Source organism: Coenobita brevimanus, chromosome 84, assembly GCF_032717465.1.
Source record: "Coenobita brevimanus isolate Jiangsu-jjx chromosome 84, ASM3271746v2, whole genome shotgun sequence".
Classification (NCBI taxonomy): domain Eukaryota; kingdom Metazoa; phylum Arthropoda; class Malacostraca; order Decapoda; family Coenobitidae; genus Coenobita; species Coenobita brevimanus.
This window is the reverse complement of record NC_137037.1, coordinates 50,857,444-50,884,172: the sequence shown is the minus strand read 5'-3', so window position 1 is coordinate 50,884,172 and position 26,729 is coordinate 50,857,444. Positions and strand designations below refer to the sequence as shown.

The window sequence follows — 26,729 nt, the reverse complement described above, 5'->3', positions numbered from 1 at the left end:
CATGGAGAAGGCTGGGGGAGGCCCTTGTTCAGCAGTGGACTTATAATGGCTGATGATGATGATTATATATACAGCATACATATATATATATATATATATATATATATATTCAGTATATGTATACAGCGTATATGTTGTATGTGTCTGACTCAGAGCAAAGGCTTCAGGGCCTATTTCTCGGGGGCAGTGGCCTATCCCAAGGCCCAGTAGTCCTCCTATGCCTCCACATGTCACTACTTTGGTGCTAACACCCTCCATCCATGCTGAATACATGCTAGGGGCTGTCTCATACAGGGCTGACATGTCGGCGGGCCTTCTGGTAGATCAGGAAAGTCTATTTTTATGAAATTCAAATCCTTAAACTGTTCCCTGCCCCAGATGGGATTCGAACTTGGGTTCATTAAGACTGCAGGCTGCCTCTCTACCGATTCAGCCACCGCCTCCCCCATATACTGTATATATAGTCATCTCGCCTAAAATGCACCTTCGCAAAGTGCATCTTGCCTAATGTGTGATGGGGGTCTGACAATAATTAATTATTCAGAAAGTGTGTTTGCTACTTGCAGTGTGCGACGGGCATGAAAAATTGAGGCAAATACAGTATTCTCTCGCAACTCATGAGCATAATTTATAGCGCATGATGGGTAAGGATGGAGCTGGTGAGTATATGTGGTGCGGTGCGGCTGGTGTGTGAGTGAGTGGTGGCGAGGGGGGTGCCAGTGCCGCGACGTCATGGCGAGGGAGGGGCCAACGTCACAGCGCATTGTGACGTCGGCAGCGTCTGTGCAGCTTCCCCTCACCTCCCCAAGGCCATTGTAGTGTCTGTACTGATCTCTGGTCTGTTCTGACATAGTCTGCCCTCGCATGGTCTGATTGTCTCTACCCGAGCCATGTCACCCAAGAAACATCCCCCCGTCACTCACCAGCAGAAGCTGGAGATTATCAAATGAAAGGAGAAAGGAGAGGGAAACACTGCCTTTTACATTTTAGTTGGGATAGGTGTTGGTGAATCAGTATATGAAAATTCAGGATGTGTTGCCCATAAAGCCATTTTAACATGAGATCCTGTGCTTCGCAAAGTGTGAATTTATAAAGTGCGACGGGCTGTGTCACCCATATTCACGCACTTTACATGAGATGACTATATATCTATCTATCTATATAGATCTCTCTCTCTGTCTCTGTCTGTCTGTCTCTCTCTCTCTGTCTCTCTGTCTCTGTCTCTGTCTCTGTCTCTCTCTCTCTTTCTACTGTATATATATATATATATATATATATATATATATATATATATATCTATTGCCAGACGCCTCAATCCCGTTTGGGGTGGCCACAAACAAATCACCTCCAAGTCGCCCTGTCCCCCGCCATTTCACTGCCCTGCTCCCAACTCTCACCCCCCTTTCTCATATACCTCTCCACCCCATCCCTCCATCTCACCCTCGGCCTCCCCCTCCCTCTTCCCCCCTCCACCTCACTCACATACACTCTCTTCGTCAGTCTTTCACCCTCCATCCTCTCCACATGGCCAAACCACCTCAGTGTGTTCTTCATAACGGTTCCTATCACATCCACATCCACACCACAATGCTCCTTTATATCCTCATTCATCAGCCTGTCTCTCCATGTGACTCCACAGGCTCCTCTTAAATAACTCCACTGCTCTCACTCTTGACTTGTGTCCTTCCAACAACATCCAAGCTTCACTTCCATACGTTAGAGTTGGTATCACAATACTGTCATGTAGTAACTTTTTCACTTCCATGCTCACTTCCCTGTTTCTTATCACTGCTTTCAAAGAACCAGCAACCTTTCTTCCCTGCTGTACCCTTTCAAGCACTTCACCCTCCAAACCTCCATCCTTACTCACCACACTACCCAAGTACTTAAACGTACTCACATTTTCCAATTCTTCACCATCCAACCTCACTGTACATTCACTGACTTCACCTCTCTCAAAGACCATCACTTTACTCTTCCCTACATTCACCTTTAGATTCCATTTCTTACACACTCTCCCAAACTCATCCACCAAGCCTTGTAGCTCCCCTTTGTCTTCACTCAACAACACAGTATCATCTGCAAACAACAGTCCAGGGAGTTTCCAAACACTATCCTCTCTCACCAGGGCCATTCCAACATCCACTACCCTACCTTGTACCTCTTTTATTTCCCCATCCATGTACAGATTGAACAGCCATGGAGACATGACACATCCCTGTTTCAACTCAACTTTCAAAGAGAAAAATTCACTTAGTTCACCATCCACATGCACTGCAGCCTTCGCACCATCATACATACTCTTCACAGCATTCAACAACTTCCCATCTACTCCATATATTCTTAATATTTTCCACAATCCTTGTCTATCCACCCTGTCATATGCTTTCTCCAAATCCATGCCGCATACAACTTCTTTCCCTTCTCTAGAAACTTTTCCACTAAAGATCTAAGAATGAATATTTGATCTACACAACCTCTTCCCTTCCTAAAACCTCCCTGTTCTTCTCCAATTAATTTCTCTGTTCTTTCTCTAACTCTGTCAATAAGTATCCTACCATACACTTTTCCTATTATATTAAGAAGACAAATGCCCCTATGATTACCACACACTTCTTATTCCCCTTTTCCTTTGTACAAGGGAATAATTATACCTGACTTCCAATCCTCCGGGACTCTACCTTCCTCCCAGGCCAATCTGCACATCTTCCACATCCATTCTACTACTATCTCTCCCCCATGCTTCAGCATTTCACCACACACTTCATCAATTCCTGGGGCTTTCCCCGATTTAACTTTCTTCATTGCATCCACAACTTCTCTCCTACTGATTTCTTCCTGTCTTCTCACCTCCCTCCTTCTCCCAGCCATTCCCCAGCCACTTATACTCGCATTACTTCCATCCTTTATGTTCAACAATTCCTTAAAGTGTTCTCTCCATCTGCTCACTTTTTCTCCCTTCTCCACTAGTAATCTACCATTTTTATCTTTCACTCCCCTGCTAACTTCACTTCCACCCTGTCTTACTCTTTTCACCTCTTTCCAGAACATTTTCTTACAGTCCCTCCACTTTACACTCGAATTCCTTCCAAATTCCTCATCCACTCTCTTCTTACTCTCTCTTACTAATCTTTTCACCTCTCTCTTTCTTTCTACATATAACTCTCTCTTCCGCCTCTCAACTTCTTCCACGCCCCTATTTCTCATCCATTCATTGTATGCTTTCTTCTTTTGTGCCACAGCCTGTCTCACCTCTTCAGTCCACCATGCTGTTCCTTGCACCCCCCTCCATCTTCTCTTCCTTCCACAAACCACATCACATGCTGCACATATTTCTTCTGTAAATATCCTACACACACCTTCCACGTCTCCCATCTGCTCCAATTCATATTTGCCCAATCGTTCTTCCACTTCTCTCTTATACTCTGCCTTTTTTGAAAATAAGAGTGCAACTTTTTTTTCACTTTTATTTATTTGTTATCTATATGAAATTATAACTAATTGATTTACATTGCTTATAAAATTTACACGTGAGTGCAGGTATAAGTTAACTTTGCCACCAGATTTTTTAACATCTAATTTTCAACTCAATCCACTACCACCATGGTAGATACTCTGATGTACTGTACTGTACAGTATATTATAGATTTTTCATTGTTTAAGAAATTTTACCCTTTGCCAAATTCCAGTTTTGACTGCATCCATACCAAATGCTTGCTGGTGCAGGCAGTTATGAGTGGGAGTCCTGCATCACTGTAACCAATAGTTTTCACCCACACTCACCACCTTCTGTGGGGCCACTTGTATGGGTTACATCACTGCATGAGTTACAGGGATGCAGAACTTCCACCCACACCTACCTATGTCTAGTATGGCCACTTATATGAGTTAGTGATGCAAACCTCCTGTCCACATCTGCCCTTGTCCAGTGGGACCACTTATGGGTTACTGTGATATCCCACCTGCACTAGCAAACATTTGGTGTGCCAAAGAGCAGCAGGGCAGTAGAATGTACTGTGGTATCCATGTCATTTTTGGCCAAGAGGCAGCACTAAAGCATAGCAAAAGTAAAAGAAAGCAATATACTGAGTACATAGCTATGATCCTGCAGGCTTCTCCCACAACACAGCTTCTACTAGTCTGTGAGGCGATTATTATTTGATATAATGGTATTATGTTTCACCTCCAACCAAACCTAACCTACCTAAGTTAGCCTTCAAAACGGTGCTAGGAGGACACATAGTGTGTATATTACTGTACTTATATTGTTATGGGATTTCAGTTCTAACCTTCTTCACATATCATTGATACGAGACATAGACTCTTATTAATGTAATGTACAGTATCATCATTTGCTTATAAAGAACTACAGTCACAAGCAAAAGTTCACCAACATTCCTCTGCCAGCATTGTCCTGACTTTCCTTTTTGTCATTCCCGCACAGACAACAGAGAATCTTTTCTTCTAATGCCTGTTTGTCGTGTGTTTTATACTGATATCACAAAAAATAGTTAATATTGTTGTATACCTATGTTCATCTGAGACCTGTACATGGTGGAATGCAGGCTGAAGTTTCTCTTGTGTAATCCACCATCCTCCTGGATAGAGAGGGGATTGAGAGATGTTTATTAAGCAGAGCAGGTCCTCTGCCCAGCTATGTCAATGTCATTACTTGAAGGTGTTCCTCTCCAGCACCAATATCACATAAAAATAGTTCACACAACACCTTCCATTGCCATGGCCGGCAGAGTGAGTGCTGATGGACATTTGCCAGTGGCTGCACAGTATATTCAGAGAAGAATCGGCCTGTCACATTTCTAGAGTGCCGCACCAACTGTCAAAATCATAACCATACCATTGCTGTCAGAGCCATATTTTAGGTGTATAAGGCATCATAGCATATCTTTCTTAGCGATTTATTTTGCACATTACACCTTAACATTCTCTTATATAAATTATATGTCATTTCAATATTGACGTATGTGTCAACAATGCCATACAAAAGGATATTGAGGTGTGATATATGGTTAAGGAAGAGATGCTATGAAATCTCCAGAGCCACTTTGAATGAGACCTGTATTGTTACATTATCAATGGCATATACAGGCATATCCTCTGAGGTTATGTTAATGATCACTTTCAGGGGATTTAAAAAAAAAAAGTTATGAGACAGCCTGTATAATGAATGAACACATATGGATTTTAATTACCTATTGGATTTATAACTTTTTTTTTTGTCATGAGTTATTAGTTACCAGTTTGTATATACTGCTATAAATGCATGTGTATCATGCTTTCAGGGAAAATGTACAGCCAGCATACCTGTTATCAATCCACTTTTGTGTGGTTCTATAAACAACTTTTATATCATGACAAGAGGAGTTCAGTACCTCAAACAGTGCTGTCAGGTGATTTGACTTTTGTGCTATGTAATTATCAAAACTTTGGAAAATAGTTTTGCTAACTGTACTTAACATACTGAGCAGGCTACAGAAGGGGTATGCAGAGGGATTGTTGATGTATTAATGCTGTATGCAGTGGTATAGCCAGAGGAGTGGCCAGAATGACACAAACTGCCTAGGAAAGAAAGCATGCCACCCCAGTGGCTGCTTCATATTTCTGGGAGAGACACCCCTGGATCTAAGAGTTCTTGGGCCACTCAGTTTTTTTAAATCTAAGCAACATTCCTGGGTATATAACATTGGACGTCTGATAAGCTTTACAGGTGCTGCTTGCTGTATTCGTAGTAATATATTTACTTTAGTGACATCTTATATCAGGTGGCTTTATTTAACATAAAAAATACCTTTTATACTGAATGGGTTAATGAAGAAGGTGTGGGGCATTGAGAAAAACAAGGGTGAACTCATCATGCAAGCGGTCAGAATTGCAATTTCCACCTCTCTATTTTCCATGACTTCTGCTCTGTTTTATGCAAGGAGTGGTTTTATTAGTTTGCCTTTACCTTACTGAGAATCTTGAATCAGATGCTCCAAACCTCATGGGCTTTAAATGCATAAATGTCAGACTTCACTTTCTCAATTTTATTTTGGCTGGATCACCTTTGCCTTTCTTGATGACTCATATTTAACCATTCAAATACAAAAATATCTCCCAGGTTAAATAGAAATCGTCTGGAGATAGCATGAATAAATTATGAAGATATTGTTATAAAATATATGTGATAGGAGTGTGAAACCAAATACTGTAGTGTGAGAAGAAAGGATACTCTGTCATTATAAGAGGAATGAAAAATCTAAAAGACAGGACACAATGCCGGCAATGGACTGTCAGCAAACTTTTGCTCCAGGCTGTACAGTACCATACAGTAGTAGAATTATGCTGTCACCTATAAACATACTGTACTATTGAATATGGATTGGTATTCAGTCCTTTACAGTATACTTGGGATTTTATTGGTGTAGAAAATTAAAATGCAGTATACAAAGCAAACACAATGTCCTTGAGTGAATTAAGGAATTTTGCAGTCACCGTGTACACCGTATATATTGTATTCGCTGCCATTCATACATTTACTATACATACATTCACGTGATTATATTGTACATGTCCATATACTGTTTATTATACACACTGTAGCATGTTTGTTTTAACCTGACGCTGATCTCCAACTCGTTTCATCTCAGGTGATGACCAAGTGTCAGACTGGGAGGTTAATTTGACTGGTTACCAAGGAGATTCATCTATATCCCACATGTAATGCATATCAAATTACATGCAACTGCAATGTATGATATTGTGAGAGTGGCCTAGTTCTGTCAGGTAAAAACAACCTGACTATACCATTCATGCAATTACATTTCACCATTTCAATCACACATACCTGTATGCATATTCATTCATTTATTAACATTAATTTACATAGACTATATCATTCATACATATACAAGAGTATTTAATGCAGCATTCATGCATCACCTTTCAATTGTAGTTGTAGCCATATGGTACCAGGTTATTGCAAAATTCAAAGACACATTGTTCCTCATGATATCACATGTATATATGAGCAAAGGAAACTTTTTTTTTTTTTTTCTTATACAGGTACAGTAGACATCCAACAGACAGTGACACCTACCTCTGCACATACCTTTTTATTTTTCCTACCTTGGCAGAGTAAGACAGTAATGAAGCTCTGCATCCTTTCATTAGGACTTTGTCACCACTAGCATCATGATTTTAGTGTTAATCTCATGTTACAACGCAGCTTTCAAGTTGAAGAGATGGACATTTTTGGCCAAATTAATATTTGTCATGATTACATTCTGATTAACTCATTACATTTGAGTATGTTGCCCTTTATGGTACAGTTGTCTGATGCACACAGGTTGATCAAGGGTGCACTTTTGTGCTGTGTAGTGATTCTTTGCATTAGCCACATTGCCCTCATGCAGTTATAGATGCCTGGTGGTCTAGTGAGTTTTGGTGCTCCAACAAACAATATGTGCCTCATAAAAGTCTTAACTCCAAGGGATGGTTGAAGTTGATTCCTCCTGTAAATGCTGCTAAGGGATCGGTAGCTGGTCCTTCTCACCTTCAGTGTCGACAAATGATTCTCTTGTTACTGGCATTCTGTACCTGTCTGCTGGGTGTCTGCTATACTGGGTTTGATAATATAGTAACATGTCTGGGAAGAACTATTATGTACAGCACATTATTTCCAGAATTACTTATGGTGTATAATAGCAAGTACTCATCCATTAATACAATACAACGGGATAAAAATTAACTGAACACTTATAAGTTTTGTATGTTAATTACATATATTGTAAAGTGTGTGTGTGTGTGTGTGTGTGTGTGTGTGTGTGTGTGTGTGTGTGTTTTCATAGAATTGTTTTCTAAGTGGTACAGGAAGATTTGTAGCACCTCTTCCTTAGTAATTTAATTTTCATATTACACACTAACATCCTTTCATGTTAAGAATAAATTGCTAAGGAAGAGATGTTACAAAATCACCCACAGCCACTCAGCACAAACCAGAGAGTCATGCTGCAGTAGTGTCAGATCCACAGCAAGGGTAATTTTAGGTAGATACGAGTCAGTCATTTTCACAAGGGACTAAAACAGGGTGGTCCATAAATATATGATGCATGGCTGTTCTCAAGGGTTGCAGGAATGGCTCAGTCTGTTGGTGTGAGGAATGCACATATTTTGAGTCCTTTTTGAAATTGCCAGTCATCAGTGTAATTGATGAATGTGAGAAGCAGACACTGAAAAATATAAAAATGGCAGTAGGAAGTAGAAACTGATGCAGAGTTGACAGTGATATTGATGATGGTGCCATTCTGCAACACACACCCTATAGACCACCCTGTTTGCTGGTAACACTTTTCATTTGAGATGGTTGGGAGTGTATGATAACATTAATTTTAAATATAATGCTTTGGTGTGTTTAATTTACTAGCTTGAATACTTAGGCTTATGTCTGAAAAATGGTATATCACCTTCATAACCTTAGTTTATTGTACTGTCTAATAGAATATGATTCTGTATATCTGGAAATGAATTATTTTGTATCTTTATATAATGCAGAAGTTCTGAGGTGCAGAATGTGATCACAAGATTATGATATCCATCAGAGATGTGTTCCTGTCCCATTAGTATTCAGACTGATTACATACAGTAGTTATTTTCAAAGCTTATTTCATGGTGGTGCGGGGAGGGATGCCTTCATGTGGTGGCACACTTCCTGGTTATACAAACATCCCTCAGCCATCTCCCTATCCCGTGACAAGAGATTAGTCGATTGCAGAAGGGCAACTTCACTCTGCAGTCCACAAGATTTATGTCCAGATGAGCTCAGGGCCATAACAGCAGGTTATTTATACAAACAGTGATATCCATAGACAGGTGGCTTGTGGGGCATGCAGGTTTATGTTTCTGGGCATTTTGTCTTCCATCTTCATATCCTTCATACCATAAGCATAAATGACGTTCATATATTGCAGCAGGTCTACTGAGTGTTACAGTAATACTGTATAATGTGCTAAGAGATTTTATTCTTTCACTGTTTCACCTTAACTTGGTCTTGATTTTTGTCCTGTCATTCTTTTGCAACTCACATAGCTCGGTGGCCAAATGACAGTGCTACAGATCCACATTCTTTTCATTGCACTTCCCCATGACTAGCATTATATTCTGTTATTAATGTTATTGTTACAAATTGGCACTGAAAATGGAGAGATGGCAATTTCAGGCTAAGTTAAAGTGAAAAAAGCACAGTGACAATTACTGAGGGAATTATAAAGATGTAATTCCCATCTCCATGTGTGTTACATAATTTTGGATTTGAACCTCTACAGTGATCATCATGTGATACAACTGATTCATGTTGCAGGTTGTATGGGGAGCTTTTTATCACCTTTTCCTTAGCAGTTAATTTTTCCTATGACATGTAAACAATGTCTTATATACTATTTATATAAATTATATAATTAGCATAATTTTCATGATATTTTGCACAGTTACATAAAAGAGGATATTTCACTAACGAAATGGTGCTGCAGAATCTCCAAAGTCACTTAAATATGACCTACTTAATTAGCTTCCGGTATCCCAGAACACTGGCAGATGCTGTTTGTGCCAAGACATTTGTTAACAAGACAGTGTGTTTATTCTCTACCTCACAAAGATCTCTAACACCTTTTCAGCTCAGGTGATGGTCATGTGCCATCAGAGTGGTGTCTAAGCTTGACTAGAAACCAAAGAGGCTAGTTCCTGCATCAAAACTAAGGCCTATTGAATTTCACACAACCACAACTTAGCATAGTATTCAGGTTGAGTGAACCAGTTCTCTTCGATGAAAACAAAAAAAGCAATATTCAGATAACTAATTTATAAACAGGAATACAGCACCAGTTTTGTATTATAATATATACTGTACATGTATCCTTGCATTATAACTGATTTAGGTGTTTTGAGTTTTGGTATGTACAGTAAAAGCCCACTCATTTGGCATCTGATTTTGTGGTACAGTATTTCCTGTTTTTCGGTGATTTTTAAAAATAGTCCCATTATGAAAGTTCTCTGCTCTTCCAGCTCACATGCTGAACCTATCGGCTGACAACGGGGTTGCCAGCTTGTCAGTGGTACCTGTGCGCCCATAGGTGCCAATTTGGTGCTGTTGGCGCTATATCTAACACTTTTCATAATAATTTAGCGCTTTTCGCAATTTAGTGCCAATAAATATTAGATTTTCTTCTATATCTAGTGCGTTTTGAAGTCTAGTGCTAAAATTTGGACAGTTCACCTATAGCTTCGCGCATTTTAAAGTTGAGCTTAGCGCTTTTGAAGATTTCTGCTTGCCAACAGTGCATGTGCAGTCGACTATCATGATTCATGAGTGTCTGGCTTTGTGAGTGGGACCTTTCAAAAGTTTGGAAACTTTGTCGTGCTATTTTACAGTGTAAAATACACCTAGGTAAAGATAAGTTCATGTGTATTCTGTCGTCAAATACATTAAATATAAGTTGCTTATTAAACATTTAGTGCTTAGGGTTGACCAATAATACTTGCTAGACAGTGATTGCATTGGTATGACTGACCATGATTGCTAGAAACTTTCTGGCAGGTTTTCCCAGTCATTCGGCAGTTTCTGCTCTTTCGGCACCTGTTTGGTCCTGAAGATGCTGCATGAGAGGACTTTAACTGTAGTTTCACTTTTATATCTGTACATGTGGTTAGTGAAGTTTTAAACTTAAAGTCTAAATTTTTGTCCTTTTTGAGCTAATTTCATGTAACTCAGTGACAGAAAAAGACGACTACTGCAGTGCTGTGTCCTTTCCATAGCATTTCTTCGATGCTAACATCATAATGTAGTATTAATCATTTGTTACAACTCAGCATTCAAGAATGAGAGGGGGGCAATTTTAAACCAAACTGAAGTGAAAACTGTATAAAATCTATTTCCATTGATTTCTAAAAGTTTCCACCCTGCCATAGGGTGGGAAAGAAGGTCTGGATGGTGATGATGATGATGAACTATTTTTTTTTTATCTACTTATCTTTTATGTAATGTATTTTGGTGTCTTTTATGAGAAATTTTGATGTGGCTGACGAGAGGAAGTCCGAGTCTGCTGCTGTCTCTGCTTTCTCAGTATTTTAGGTTAGGTAAACATTTATTGGTCTACACAATGCATTCCTTTTAACTTGGCAGGGATTTGTGTTATTCTGCAGCAAATTTTCATTAGCTTAGTGGTAAAATAAGACAGTGCAGTACTGCAGCTGTGAATCCATTCAGATAGCTTGTTTCTTTTATTTATTTATTTTATTTTTTTACCAGCACCACACACTAGTGTTAATATCTTGTAACAGCTCAACATTCAAGATGGAGAGATGGCAATTTTATGTGTAATTAGAGTAAATCATAATGCAGTATAGTACATACTCTTAAACACAAAAATACAATATCCAAAAACATCCACTTTCCAAAATATTTTTTTTGTGTGATCGTGTTATCATCTGTCCTTACACATTTTTTTTTTCTTTTTTCATTTTGGATAGAAAAACTGGCACTTTTGAGAAATAAAAGACCAGATTGTTATTGTTATTATTATTATTAATATTATTATTATTATACAAATAACGGGGTGGAGAGGTATATGAGAGAGGTGGGTGTGAGTTGGCAGCAGGGCAGTGAAATGGCGGGGGACAGGGCGACTTGGAGGCGATTTGTTTGTGGCCACCCCAAACGGGATTGAGGCGTCTGGCAATAGATAGATAGATAGATAGATAGACAAATAACAGATAATAAATTTCCAGTACAAGGTACTTCACTATATTTACTGTTGATGGTACTCCAGGATACTTATTACTTGATTTTCCTCTTAAGTTAGCAACATGATTCTACATTCCAAAATACAGTATTATCTTTTCCAAAAGCCTTTGGACTTAAGCATTTTGGATTTAAGAGTTTGTACTGTACATTTTTATATTGCAGTTCTATTTGTAACCCCTTTTGCACTTGAGAACTTTGTTCCTGTATGTTGCAGCGCACTGCTGTATGGAGGGAGTTCAAGGGTGGACCTGCGAACTGTGTATTGACGTAGTGTATTAGTTTTGATGCCCTCGACGTGATTTTTAGGTACAAAGTAATTTAGTGAGGTAGGTGCTCCAACTTGATATGGTTGATAAGGGTCTGCTTCTGAGGGATGGTTAGGGTTTCTTGCTTACATAATGCTGCTCAAAGGGAAAGCAACTGGTCACCCTCATCTTAAATATCAGTACTGCATAGCCTAGCCCCAGGCACTGATACCACTGATACTTGTGTTGGGGCAATACAGTCAGTCCCTGCTGTTCACGGGGGTTATGTGTCGGACCTTCACCCCCATGAATGGGTGATATCTGCAAATAATCTGTACCTGCCACGAAAATTACAGTTTCACTGTTTAAGCTATTCCTATTACCTAGACTCCCTGTGAGGCCTGTAAATGCATTTTATAGCACATTAATGCCTCCTAAAATCACAAGCAAGCTTTCATTGTGAGAAAAGAGCGGGAGATTTGTGTTCTGAAATGCTGCATGCCATAGAGTCCTGATGTCCTGTGCTGAACAGCATATACCTGTACTGTACTGTACAGGGTAACAACACAGTTTAACTATATAGAACAGTATTTCTCACAGAAAACATGCAAAAAAAATTTTATGAACCACTAGGAACATGTGATTCTGTGGGGAAAGAGGGAAGTACTGTATCGTCGTGTGAATTTTTAAAATAATATCCCAGAAATATCCGCAAATATGCAAACCCATGAATAGTGGGTGTTGACTGTAATGTATTGGTAGATCAGTGGAATACTTATATTACTTCAAAAATTTTACTTGAATTATTGAAAAGACTGATCTTGTGCAAGTTCTTATGGTTGCCACAAATAATCCCATTGAATCCCTGTTGTAGTACAGTATAATATCCATCTGTCCATCATCCAGTCATTTACTACCATAATTTCTCTTATATCTGAATCATGGTGTGGGACAAGAGGTAGACAGTTCAGTCCTGACAGTTAAGGTGAGTGTTATCGCCTCACGTACCCCTGAGAGGCAGTGGCAGTATGAGAACAATAAACATTAACCAGCCCTTGGATGTAAGCCCTTGCACACCCCATCTGGTTGAAATGTCTTGACCCACTAGACCACCAGGTGTCATTTGGTTATATTGTTACCACACAGTGCCATTTGACTTGTCACTCAGTGCAGAGTCACCTTAAAGGCAGCACCACATTGATTGAGTGGATAGTGTGTGACATATATATTAGACGATTTGCAATAACAAAGTTATTTCCAGTAGTGTATACTATATACGGTATAAACGGGATCTTGTATACAATGTGTGTAGTAGTGTTGGATATTTATTTTACTGAATCTTGATTTTAACTCACAGACATTTTGCTGTAACCATTTCCCCCTCTTATTTGAGTCTTGATGCTGGACAGGGATGCCCTCTAGTGGTGACACCAATATAACCAGGCATCTCAGCCGACCGGTTACACAAATTTCATGGGGCTTTCTTCCTGTTTTTCAAAAGGAAGACAGTGAACTGCAAGAAAAGGGCAGCTTTAGCCTGCAGTTCACTGAGTTCACATTCAGATGAGCCAGGAATCACAACAATATCTTGAATCAACATGCAGTGGTACCTGCTACTGATTTACAGTATAATGTACAGTAGTTTAATTATTAGCTGTAATGAATTCATCACTGCATCCACTTGTAATGCCCGAACTGAAATGAAGCTTAACAGATTAATCGCTGGTCTGGCTGGGATTTGAACTCAGGCCCTCACGCTTCATATGCCGCACGTTACCATTGAGCCAAAGAGAGGATCCCGTGCTCTGCCTCTAGGCAACGTGGGCTTTTATACACCCCATTACACACTTATTCAATGACTATATTATGGAAACATCATAGTAAATGTGATTAATATAAACACTAAATGAAATTAAGTAATAAATATTTACAGTAATGTATTCGGTGAAAAAAATTAAGAGTAAAATTAGTTTTCTTTATATAGTTACAAGCATAATTTACTTTTGTGGTAACATTTTAATTTTTCTAAGTATTTTATCTGCAAAAGTTAGATCTTACATTGAAATACAAATTCTTCTGTTGGAATTAGCAGTATGTTTGTGACATACTTGCTACCTTGGCAGAATAGATATTAGTTATACAATAATCTCTCGATTATCTCAATGGTCATTGCTTGGACAAGCCATTACCTGGATGCTGTGATCTGGCTGTTCGAAACCATTTTTGCACATTTTTTCATTTTATGCAGACAAAATGCATGCGTCTAGGTGGAAATTATGGCCACATGAACATTTTCGTGCCCGGCCAGGCGGGAATAGCCTGGTGGCACCGCCCTGTCTGGCTGGGTAGTTCACCCAGCATCAGCTAGAGACCCACTCAGTCATTCTCAGTTCCTGCACAGCGACAGTGTTTAGTTGTGAACATCTCTGGAACACTTGTTATGGTGGTGCACATGGTGGCCTTTGTCCTACCTGCATCAGGCTTTGCTATTCTTTGCTATTCTTTGCAGGGTGTGTGATGATGGCCCCTGCACCAGGGAAAAGGAAGAGGGTAGTGTTGACTCTAGAGCCACGGTAGATCCTTGGTAAGATTGATGCAGGATGGTCGAATCATGAGTGTTGATGTTGATTTTATTCTAGCTTGCTGTACTGTACCTTGATTTTTTCCATATAACCATAATGTTTTGTGTGCTCACTGAATTTTTCTTGTGTAGCCATTTCTTTCATGCATTTGTGTCACTGCAGGGTATGGCCCTGCAGTAGGGATTGCTTGTCTGCAGTTGATGGGTCTGCTTGACAATGGTAATTGCTTGGCTGTTGCTTATAGGTCTGCTTGTCCAGATAGAGAGCTGTAACGTTAAACAACAAGAACAAGTGTTCTATGATGTACTGTATCGGCCTTTACAGTGGCTTTTAATGTTAGGTTATATACAAAGGGGGGGCCAGGGGAGAAGTCCATTATCTGGACGGAGCCATTACCCAGACATGCTTTTGGCTCTGTTATGTTAGATAATCGAGGGATTACTGTGTAATTACTGACCCTGGCCAAGTAAATAATAGTGACAGACTGATAATTGCTAACCTTGGTGGAATGATATTAGTGACATAATTGCTCATCTTGGTGGCATAAACAGACATAATTTCCAACCTTGGCTGAATAAATGTTATTGACTTAATAACTAATGGAGGCTGAGTAAAGACATAATTGACTAAATAAAAGTGACAGTTGGTAACTTTAAACATTAGTGACATAATTCCTAACTTTGGCCTGGATATGAGTTGGTTGACCGTACTTGTATAAATTGTTGGAGCTCTACAGTATGAAATTACACCTCCAGAAGCATTTCCTTAGTGTAGATTACTGCTGGTGATTGGGCAGTAGCAGATTTAGAGGGGGGACATTTGGGTACATTCTTCTCCACACAAAAAAAATAATAATAATTCAAAAGAATAACAGTCTGTCCGACAGCTGTTACTATCCAGACTGCAGCTGTGGGAAAACAACACAAATGTGTTATATAATGAAACCTGATATCTCACTTGTTGGTTCTCCTTCCCCCCCCAAAAAAAAAGAGTTAATAAATAAATAAATCCACCACTGTGATCATGGTTAGTGTACATATAGAAATGGCATCCCAACAACCACTTCATAAGCACGGTTTCCTACTACAAAATGCATAGGTTCACTGAGAAGAGCTTGGAATGCAAATTGTTGCTTAAAAGTTTGCAAAATGGCAGTTCTTTTCCACAATATTTCATGAGTATTGGGACTTGATGTTATGCTGTTACTTTTTCTCTTGGTAATAATCTCTTACTTGTTACTTTTCATCATCGCTCTGATTCATCTTTTACACTTTTCTCTTTAACTCATCTTTTTACTCTTCCTTGTTACTTTTAAACTTCTTTTTAACTTCTCTCTTTACATGTATGGTTTTATTTAAATACCTTAAATCTTCCTTGTTTCTTTTTGTCATCATCATCATCATCTCTCTGACTTCTTTTACTTTTCTATATAGCTTTTTGTTTTACTCATTCTTGTAGCTTGTCTTCTTCTACTTAACTTCCCTTTTACTCTTCCTTTTTCTGTTTAGCTTCACTTTTTGTATTGAACTTCTCATTTTACTCTTCTTCTTTTCTTTATCCACTCTTTTGTATTCATCTACTGTTTAACTTTATTCCTCCTCCTCCCCTTCTTCTTTTTCTGTTGTTGTTGTTCTTCTTCTTCTTCTTTTACTTTTCTTTAACACTTTAACTCTTGGCCACACCCCATAGTTTCTTTTCTTCTCTTTAACTCATTCCCACAACATATTACCCTGTACTCAGTATTTTTCTTCATTAACTCCATTCCACAAGATGTAACTTAGTCTGTTCACTTAGTCTCGTCACTTTCTTTTTCTTTAGCTCTTTCCTGCAGTGTAAACTCAGTATTTCTCTTCTTTTTTTTAACTAACTTCCCTAACACATCACTCTGGGGTATGCGGCTGGAGCATGTGTCCAGCTCGGGAAAGATAGACGCCCCTGCCCTGCATAGTCCCGGTTCACCCTTGGGCAAGTTGTGGCACCCGTTAGCCCACCAGAGAGGTAATAGATGGATGGTTTCCATCATCTCAGGAGGTACTACCATTAAGTGGCATGGGACCAAGGTTCAGTAGTAGGCCTTGCACAACACTCCCAGGTGGGGAACTCAACCACATTTACCAAGTGCTGTAGTCAAGATTCAGACTGAACTACTACTCATACATATCTCCAATACACAGCTAATCGTCTCGGAGCTATGCCTCCTTCATTTTCCTTTCATCTCCACATGTGGAAGAACCCTGTTTTGACCCTGTCGTGGTTTTGTCTGCCACAGGAAGGCTGCTGCTTGCTTTTGGTAGATGGGCCTGTTCAGTTAGACAGGAGTAGAGTAGAGCAGCAATAACAACATATAACTCTCTCACTTTTTCTCATTACTCATTGCCACAACATACAATTTATTGTTTCTCTATGTTGTATACGGCTTATTTCCAATTTACTCGTTATTTTCATTTTTGTCTTTTTTTACTTGTATTTTTTTTTTTTTTATTACTTGACAAATAGCCAGGGAGACTCCTTCCTACAACATAGCTAAGGCTCACTGAATTTTACACAACCACAACTTCATTCTCAAGTTGAGAATGGCCTAGTTTTGTCAGATACAAACATAAACGATGATTCATTTCTACTTCGTAACAAAGGCTCGACAGATGTCATGCAACCTCAACCTAGTATTCAAGTTGAGTGACCTAGTTCTGTCAGATGAAAGCAAACTGGCTATAGCATGGATCAGAGGGATTCATATGATAGCACTCCTCCATATTCATCTGCTCACCAGTTCACTGCTTATTCTGTTTGCATACTTCATTACACACTGCTGCTAACATACCGTAATGCACTCATTTCAGATCACACAAGTTTACTGGTTTACTGCAGTTTAGTCACATCTTCTTTTCTGCTAATTACTGTAATCAGCAGTTTTTCCTCACGTCACACTTCTTTGCCTATTCACTGCTGATGTTACATTGCATGCTTGTTCACTGCAATTATGTCACACATCCTTCCTTGTCTACTGTCATATCACACTTCTTTGCATGTTTACTGCTAATATTTCACTCTTCTTTGTTCCTTTACTGCTGATATATCACAATCCTTTGCTTGTTTGTTGATATTATGTCACACTTGTTTGCCTGTTTACTGCTAAATAATCTGTTCTGTCATTACATTTCACAACAGTTTAGAACAGTACAGTATTATATTTTACATACTGTTTTAATACAATACAGTCATGAACAAAAGTTCACCAACAGTCCCCTGCCAATGTTGTGACCTGCCATAAGAATTTCTTATTATTCCTCCTCAGGTGTCTGAGTATCCTTCCTTCTCATACTCTTATACTGCTTTAAGCATTTCTTCTTATCTTTCCCCATGTCAGAGTGTTTTTTTATTCTAATATGCATATATTGCCTAAGCATTTTTCATTCCTCCCCAAATGTCAGGGAGTATCCTTCCTTCTGATACTCTTATTGTGTGCTTCATATTGATATTACATGCATTGGTGCTAGAGAGGGGCACCTACATGTGGTGGCATAGCTATAATTGGGTGGCTCCACTGCCTGGTTAAAAGAGTGTCCTGTAGCTCCCTCCCTATTCCTAGAGGGGAGGATGGTGAACTGCAGGAGGAGGACAACTTCAGCTAACAGTTGACTGGATTCACATTTATTATGAACCTGGATCTACAACTACTACAGCTCATTCATCCCTAAATGTCAGAGTGTATCATTTCATCTCATATTCATATTATGTTCTCCATATTGCTATCACATGAGAATAATTCACATAACACCCTTCATTGCGATAGCCAGCAGGGAAGTGTGGGCAAACTTTTGCTTGTGACTGAACAAAACACTACTCTCTATCATACACCGTAGTTTCTAATTCACTATGTTTCATTCTGTTACAGTGTTAACATGTAAGAGTTCAGGATGCTAATATTGTTACAGTGTCTCTGGTTTCAGGCAGGGAATTCTAAGTCTCATATTATTTTCTACTTGCCTCATTGTGTACTTTATATATTTCCATGATCTGCATGGTTTACTAGGAGTTCTAAACTTACAGGATAGAGCTGAAGAAGATATGAGCCTTTGTATTGCCATTAAGAGAGGGGCAAGAAGCTGTTACATTGTGCAGTACAGTTTCAACCCACTGAAACTTGGTGACATCCATTTTATACTCTTTTCACTTTAATTAGTCCCAGATTTTTTTCCCTTTTGCAGCTTATTTTTTGCAGCTTAGTGGCACAAAAACACAATACTGTGGTTCTTCTTTCTGAATTCCATCATATTCTAGTGTTAATCTATTGTTACAACTCAGTATTCAGGATGGAGAGGTGGCAACTTTATGCCGGATTAAAGTGAAAACAGCATAGTCTACTCTAAACGCAACCAGACTCTTATATTAAACTTCGGAAGGGCCTCTCGTATGGAAGGGCTTTATTAATAATCTATCTAATCCCTCCAGTTTGAAAAGTCTGTCCTAGGCTGAATAAAATCATCAGGAGATGGCACAAAGAAAGTCAAAGACATCCCTCGACTCAGTGGATTAAGAAGTTCATATAATAACATTTTTCTCTTCTGCTTTTAAAAAATTTCACAAACCTACAAAAAGAAGATTTAGTCAGATACGGTATTAAGATGACATAGGAAGCTTTGTAGCACATCTTCCTCAGTGATTTATTCTACTGATTGCACCTTAACATTCTCTTTTATGCTGTTTGTTTTAATATTGACATAGTTTGCATCAGTAACATAGAAGAGGATTCTGAAGTGTTGTGTACAGAATAAATAACAAAGGAAGAGGTGTTAAGAAATTTTGAAAACCACGTAAAGTATGACCCTTAGAAGGATGCAGTCAGTCTGCTTTCATCTGACAAAAACCCTGCTCAGCTTTATCGATGGCCAAGTGTAGTAATATGGAGGACAAAATTACAGTAACTAGTAACCAACAACAAACTCTCATCCCTTTTCTGTCCAGCTCTCTAATGCAAGAGTTAACTGTTACTCCCAGTCCATCATTTATGCAACAGGTCAACTCTGGAACTGTCTCCCTCAGTCTGTATTTCCTGCTTCCTATGATCTCCAGTCTTTCAAACGCAGTGTGTCCAGGCATCTCGAAATGATCGGACCTTGAATTTGGCTGTCTCTTGTATTTTGCATTTCTTTTGAAAGGAACAGTTATTGTGGGCTTGTGGCCTTTGGTTCCTTCTTCTTAGCATAGAAAAAAAAAGGGAGACTCATTACTATTTCATAACTAAGGTTCATGAAATTTCAGGTGGCCATGGCTTAGTATTGTAAGAGTAGCTTCGTTTCACCAGATGGAAACAAACTGGCTAGTGGCATCGTAGGGTCAAAAGTATATGAATGATTATAGATAAGGACAGTTAACATTTCTAAGGTTTGATAGTGATGAGTTTTATATCAAAATATATGGATACTTGCCATTTATAACTGAAATACAGCCTATGAATATTGCATTGATAATAATAAGAGTATGCAGCAAGAGCAACTTCTGTAATCTGATACTGTCTTGATAGCAATGTGTAATGAGAGTGACAATAGTGACTATACTCTTTTCACCTTAACTTGGCCCAAATTTTTATCCCTTTGCAGCTTATTTCACATAGCTCAGTGGAAGAAAAAAAAAAAAAATGCTGTGGCTCTGCATTCTTTCCATAGCATCATAATCTAGCTTCATAAACTAACATTAATCTTTTGTTATGGGTCAGCATTCAAGAGGAAGAGAGCATGGGGAAAAAAAAAAATAAATAAAAACAATACTGGGGCTCTGCTTCCTTTCCGTAGCAGTTCTTTGCGACTAGCACCATAATATAGTATTAATCTTTTGTTACAGCTCAGCATTCAATATGGGGAGATGACAAAAAAGACAGCACATGGCTCAGCATCCTTTCCATAGCACCTCTTCATGACTAGCATTGTAATCTAGTGTTAATCTGTTACAGTTCAGCATTCAGGATGGAGAGATAGATTAGGTGAAGTTGAAGTGAAAAGGGTATAATCAGAAAATGTATTTATAATGTGGCTTGAATGTATAGAGGAGTGTAAGTGCAGAGTTGATATAAATTCCATTGAGTAAGGAGTTTTCCTCTCACATTACCAAAGAAATTAGTCTATTCCTAGAATTACATTAAGCCTTGACTCACACTCTTCCACACTTCCCCATACTCCCTCACTGCAATTTCATCACCCGTAACTGTTGTGTGGAATGGACTGTAATTAGAGGTGATGATATTTGAGTGAGGGAGTATGGGTTGGTGTGGAAGGGTGAGAGTTGTGGTAGAATGTAATTCAAATTTGAAATGAGCTATGAAGCATGTAATCTTGTACAGTGAACTACTCAAAATTTAGCTAAAAATAGGTCAGTCAAACTTTGACATCAAGTAAATACCGTGAAATTAAACTCAGCAATACAAGTTGGGTCAAATTAAGCTTAATGCCTAAAATCATGGCAGACTGGAACTTTTAATTGCTTTGCCATTAGATCAGTTGCTGATATGTTCAGTCACCTAGCTGTTATCTCAGACAGACACACCTTAACCCCTTAAGTCCGATGATGCATTGCTTTTGTTATTTTGTTCTTGCTATCACTAACAGTGCTATTCAGTTTAGGTGAGACTTAAAACTGACCAACTGTCCATCTATAGCCAGACTCCTTAATCTGTAAGGGGTGGCCGCAGACAATTCACCTCCATGTCACCCTGTCGTCTGCCACTAGGCTGCCCTCCCTCCAGCTTACCCTCCCTACTGTCATATATATCTGGTAGATTGGGTGCCCATCATCCACTCACTTGATGTGGGAATGCCCTTAGGTGACCCCACACTGAGTGACAAACCAAATGGTTCCTGGAATCCAAGAAAACATTTTCTATGCTGGATGGTAACTTTATAACCAATTGTCTTCCTGCTTGTCAGGCTAATGACAAAGGAGGGCTGTTGTCCCACCCCAAAAAATAACGTAGTAAAAAAAAAAAAAAAAAAAAAAAGCAAACTTTTGGAAGTGGGAGTGTTATATATATTTTGCACTGACCCTCGTATTAATAGAGGGGTCTCCTGACTTGAGTAACATCCTCAGAGATATCTAGTCTCTTCAGCTTAGTTGATGACCACTTATAGTCAGATTGAACCATTGATCTGCCTAATAACCAAGGAGACTCCTTCCTGCCTCATGATGAAGGTTCATCAAATTTCACATTACCATGACTTAGTATTGAAGTTGTGAGAGTGGCCCTGCTCCATCAGATGAAAGCAAACTGGCTATTCAGTAGCAGGATGAGTAAAATTAGAAGTACATCATGGGATTGAAGGGGTTAAGAGATGATAAATAACAATATTAAAATGTACACAGTAAAAATACACAGATATATGATTTGTAGTGTCAACAAAATTTACAATGTTTTCAAACAGTATTATATATCTATTCTTACAGTATGAAAATAATTGCAATTCAGCTTGTTGTGCAGTCCCAAAGCCTCTAATATTATTTAACAGGTATGCAGTCCCAGAGCCAATAAGTTAACTGGTATGCCATCCCAGAACCTATGATATTATTTAACAGGATTTACAGAAAAGCACAGCACCTGTGCCCCAAAAGTGCTCAACAATCCCACATATTAGGCAGCATTGAAGATTGTCACATTTTCTCACACTGAAGTTTCCGCACTTACAATAGAACCCTTCTTTTGCAGTTGTGGCTCTTCAATCTGTAAGAGAACAGTGATTTTATTGTGTTAAATAGTTGACAGTGGTACTGTGCCAGCCAAATGAACATTTTGGTATTAAAAAATTGTATTTGTACAGGCGTTATGATAGATGTGAGAAGGAAATGGAAGAAAACATGGGTGAGTAGAGGTGATCTTCTTCCTGACTATATTTCTTTCACCTTAACATGTCCCTGGTTTTCTTTCATTTGGAGCATATTTCATATAGGTCAGTGCCAGAATAATGCAACACAACAGCCCAATATCCTTTCCATATCATGTTTTCATTACCGGTACTAGCATCATATTCTGATGTTGATCTGTTGTTATAACTCTATTCAAAATGGATAGATGGTATATTAGGCCAAGTTAAAGTAAAAAGAGTATTATTTCAGTCAGGAATAAACTCACCTCTACCCACCAGTGTTTTCTTCCACCTCCTTCCCACATAATCTGTATTGCTTTAAAGAAATTTATAAGTGCTGTATTAGGCTGTGTCACACCAAATGCTTGACACAGGAAAGAACTAGTGGAAGTTCTCGCCTGCACCCACTCATGTCCAGCGAGGCCACTTGAATGGGTTACAGTGATGACATGTGGCACATCAAAACACAGACACACCAGCAGTAGAGGGAACCTGTGGAATGACCCCATAGGGGCAGTTGATTACCTGCAGTTGACAGTTCTGCCAGGCTGGGCAGACTGAGGTTGAGCAACAACAAAAAGTGATGACAGATTCACACTTCCACTTGCCCACTTAGAGTGATACAAAACTCTCGCCAACCTGTCAGTGCTAGCAAGCATTTGGTGTGGATGCAGCCTTAAGTTATCTATTTCTTCATCAGGACCACTGTGCTTTAGTTATTAAGTGTGCAAAGTATTTACCTAATTATTTAGATACACTAGAATTACTTATTGTTCTAGCTTGGTAATGTGATTTTTGTAACTGCTTTACTTCATACTTGGTGTTGGTGATGTCAGGGCTAACCATATACAGTAAACTGTCAATTATCCAGCATAATTCAGCCAAACCTTATGCCAAATACAGTAATGTGAAACTCTAGATATTGCATAGTACCCCCCATCAACTAAACATTTGGCGTTTAGCCAGATATGTGTTACTATCCATCTTGACCCTCTATCCTAAAATCTTTCTCATGAATAAAAGATGAAAATTAAGCATAAAATAACAATAAAATAATGATACAGTACAGTAATACGGTACTGGTTGGCTGCCATTTACGAGCTGGTTGATACACCTCAACACCAGATATTGCATAAAACCTCCGGTTACGTCCTGTTTTAGTGCCGAATGTTGCTTTCATAGAGCTGAGCTAGCAGTGCTGGATATTGCATTGGGCCGGATATTGCAACAATGGAGAATTGAGAGTTTACTGTAAGTCTGAAACATGTAAGTTTCTATTCTTAACAGCCTGGAGTGTAAATTGCTCATTAAGAGATGTTGCAAAGTTTCCAGAGCTCCTATGAATATGGCCCACAGAGCAAGCCCTTGCAGCATGCTAAAGATTTATTTCTTTTGTTGTGTCTGTAGTGTGGAGGTGCTCACTTCACAGTTTGTAGTGTTTATTTATATGCATCTCTGCATTTTCTGATTCTCTATCCTTCTGCTTCTTTGTCACACTTGTGAGTCAGAGTTTGAGTTATTTGCCCTTTATGGCACAGTTCTCTGATAACGCAAACAGATTAAGGGTGTGTCTTCATACTGTATGCTGACGTAGAGCATTATCCACATGGCCCTCGTACAGTTTTTTAGACAACTACTTGTTTAGTGAGTTAAGGCACTTCAAATTGATGTTTCATTCAGGAGCTACTGAGGAGTTGCTGGGGTTTATCGCTCCTGTAATGCCACACAGATGAATATATGGTCTCACCTTAAATGTTTGGACTGAGTAGCCTAGGCTTATGACCCTGCACTCTTGATGGAACAATACTGTGTCGGATGACAGATGGATGGATGGACATTCAGTGATATCCCAGTCCTTAGGTTTGTTCTCTGTTAGTATCTGAACATGTGAGATGTCTGGGTTAATGTCTGCTTCCCACCCACTCATGTATGATACCCTTTGTACCCAGGAAGGCTCTCTTCACTTTCAGGCTCGTTCTGCTTGGTTAGGTTCTTTGATTTTCAGCATTATTTACGTACATCGTGGTAGACTGATTAGGAGAGTGTACAAATATATGAGTGAGGTGAGGGAAGAATGGGGAGAGAGATGCTGAGGATGAATTTGAGGGATGGGATGGAGAGGTATTGTATATGAAAAAAGTAGGTACAATTTGGAGAGAGGACAGGGTAACATAGAGGCGATTTGTTTGTGGCCATCCCCTCCAGGATTAAAGTGTCTGGCATGAGATAGATAAATAGATTTTTAGTTGAGGCATATGACACATACAGTAATTTAACTCACTTTCACCATGTTTTGCAGTGTGAGGCTGCTCACTAATATAGCAACAGTTTTTATATAGCATACCAGTGTTCTTTATTGAATGGTTGAAATATGCACTGAACCAGCATTATCTCAGTGTATCATTTATTACCTTGTGGTAGGGGGGAACACCCATCATTTACTCACTTGATGTAATGCTGTCTTTGGGTACTCTATACAGTACTGTGACAAGCCAGATGGTTTTCTGTATTCAGCAAATCATTCACTGTGCTGGCTGGTAACCATATACTCCCACATTCCCTGTGGGCACGGGCAAAAGGGTGGAAGTGATACATGTGTTAGGGACGCCTTGATGGCGCAATGGGAACCGAAGATGAAAGTGAGTGAATGAAGTAGTGGGAGGCTGTGACATGTTTAAGGCATGGTATGAATGTGCATTGTGGGTTGAGGGAATGGAAGCTGCAGTAGAAGAGAATAGAAGACTGTGTGGGAATGGAAAAAGGATGGTAACAGAAAGGGATACTTGGCAACAAAGCATATATCCAGAAACAAGGTACTGTATAGGAGAGAGTCTTAGTCTCAGACTTTTATTGTATAGCCTAATAGTGCTGAGAGGAGGAATCTGGTACAGTATTTAAGGTAGCTAAAGAGATAAAGAGAGAAAACATGGATTTCATAGGTGAACAGTGTGTGTTCATTGATGAAGGAAGGGTAATGGTACCATAGTGGGAATATTAAGGATTCTTGGAGAGAACATCACATTTGATTGCTGAACGAGGAGTTTGACTAGAACAGGGGAAGATCAGAGGTGGCAGATCCTGCTTTTGTCCATTGGTCTTTGGTTGACATTGGTACCTTGGGCAAGGCAATTGACAGAATGCAGTTGGGGAAAGTGGCAGATGTGTTTGGGTTCACAGCTGAAATGTGGAGGGCCTCAGGATTTTATAGAATGGATTTAATTGCTGATTTAATAACTTTTGTTATATATGAGTGTTATTATATATGAGTGTTGTTTCAGATCACTGGCTGAAGAGCATGTTTGTAAATCTGTATAAGAAGAAGGGAGATGCCCTGGAAAGGGAAAATTGTAGAAGCATAAAGCTTTTGGACCAGATGGTGAGGGTAACAGAGAGAGTGGAGGGTATGATAAGGGCAAGAGTGATTATTGATGAGAAACAGTTTGGGTTATGCCAGGCAAAGGGACCACGGATGCAATATTTAATATCCAGCAGTTTCAGGAAAAATATAGAGGGGGAGAGAGTTGTAATTTGTTTTTGCTGATTTGTAGAAGGCTTTTGACAGAGTGTCCAGGGAGGTGGTGAAGTTGGCTATGGATAAGCATTAGATTAAGGATTTGTTGGTTGGAGTGTTTACGGCAGTTTATGAGGGTGCTCACACCCAGGTGAGACTGAATGTAAGTTTGAGTGATGAATTTTCTGTGAATGTGGTTATGTTGAGACAGATAGCCCCTTACTGCATGCTATGGTGCTTGATCTTTCACTTGACTTCAGAAATGGACTCTCATGAGAAGTGTTTGCTGATGACTTGGTGCTGATCACAGAGAATGAGATAGTAGCAGAGGAAAGATTTGGGAAGTGGAGAGAGGATATGGGGTTCGAGGGTTTTGAGAGTAAATGTGGATAAAACATAATTGATGATATCTTGGGCAAGTGGCAAAAGGGATATGTCCATGTGCAGTTTGCCATAAAGGTATGGGGACGAAATCTGAGTGTAAAGTGGAGAGAATGAAGGAAACACTTTTGGAAGGAGGTCAAGAAAGTAGGACAGGGTGATAGGGGATGCATTAGAGGAGTGAAAGATAAACCTCAGTCATTCTTTGGATGTAATTCCTTATGGGCCTTCTCAGGTTGGAGTGTCTTAACTTTCTGGATCACCAGGTGTCATTTGGTAATATGGTCACTACCGAACATATTAAATGGGTTCGTGAGTTACAGGAAACTATTTGGCATGTAAGGCAGTGTAGTCAGCTGAGTGCAA

General features: G+C 39.2%; 1 protein-coding gene across 5 annotated transcripts in view; it reads right to left on the bottom strand.

Annotated features, from left to right (window-relative positions):
- Positions 1 to 22,248: 22,248 nt before the first annotated feature.
- Ndae1 (Na[+]-driven anion exchanger 1) overlaps positions 22,249 to 26,729 on the bottom strand; it is a 265,601-nt gene continuing 261,120 nt past the window's right edge. For all 5 annotated transcript variants that reach the window (XM_080280219.1, XM_080280220.1, XM_080280223.1 and 2 more), the window contains one exon: positions 22,249 to 22,329. In XM_080280219.1, coding sequence (XP_080136345.1) covers positions 22,270 to 22,329 — 60 coding nt within the window. In that variant the 3' untranslated portion in view covers positions 22,249 to 22,269. The remainder of the gene's footprint in view (positions 22,330 to 26,729) is intronic.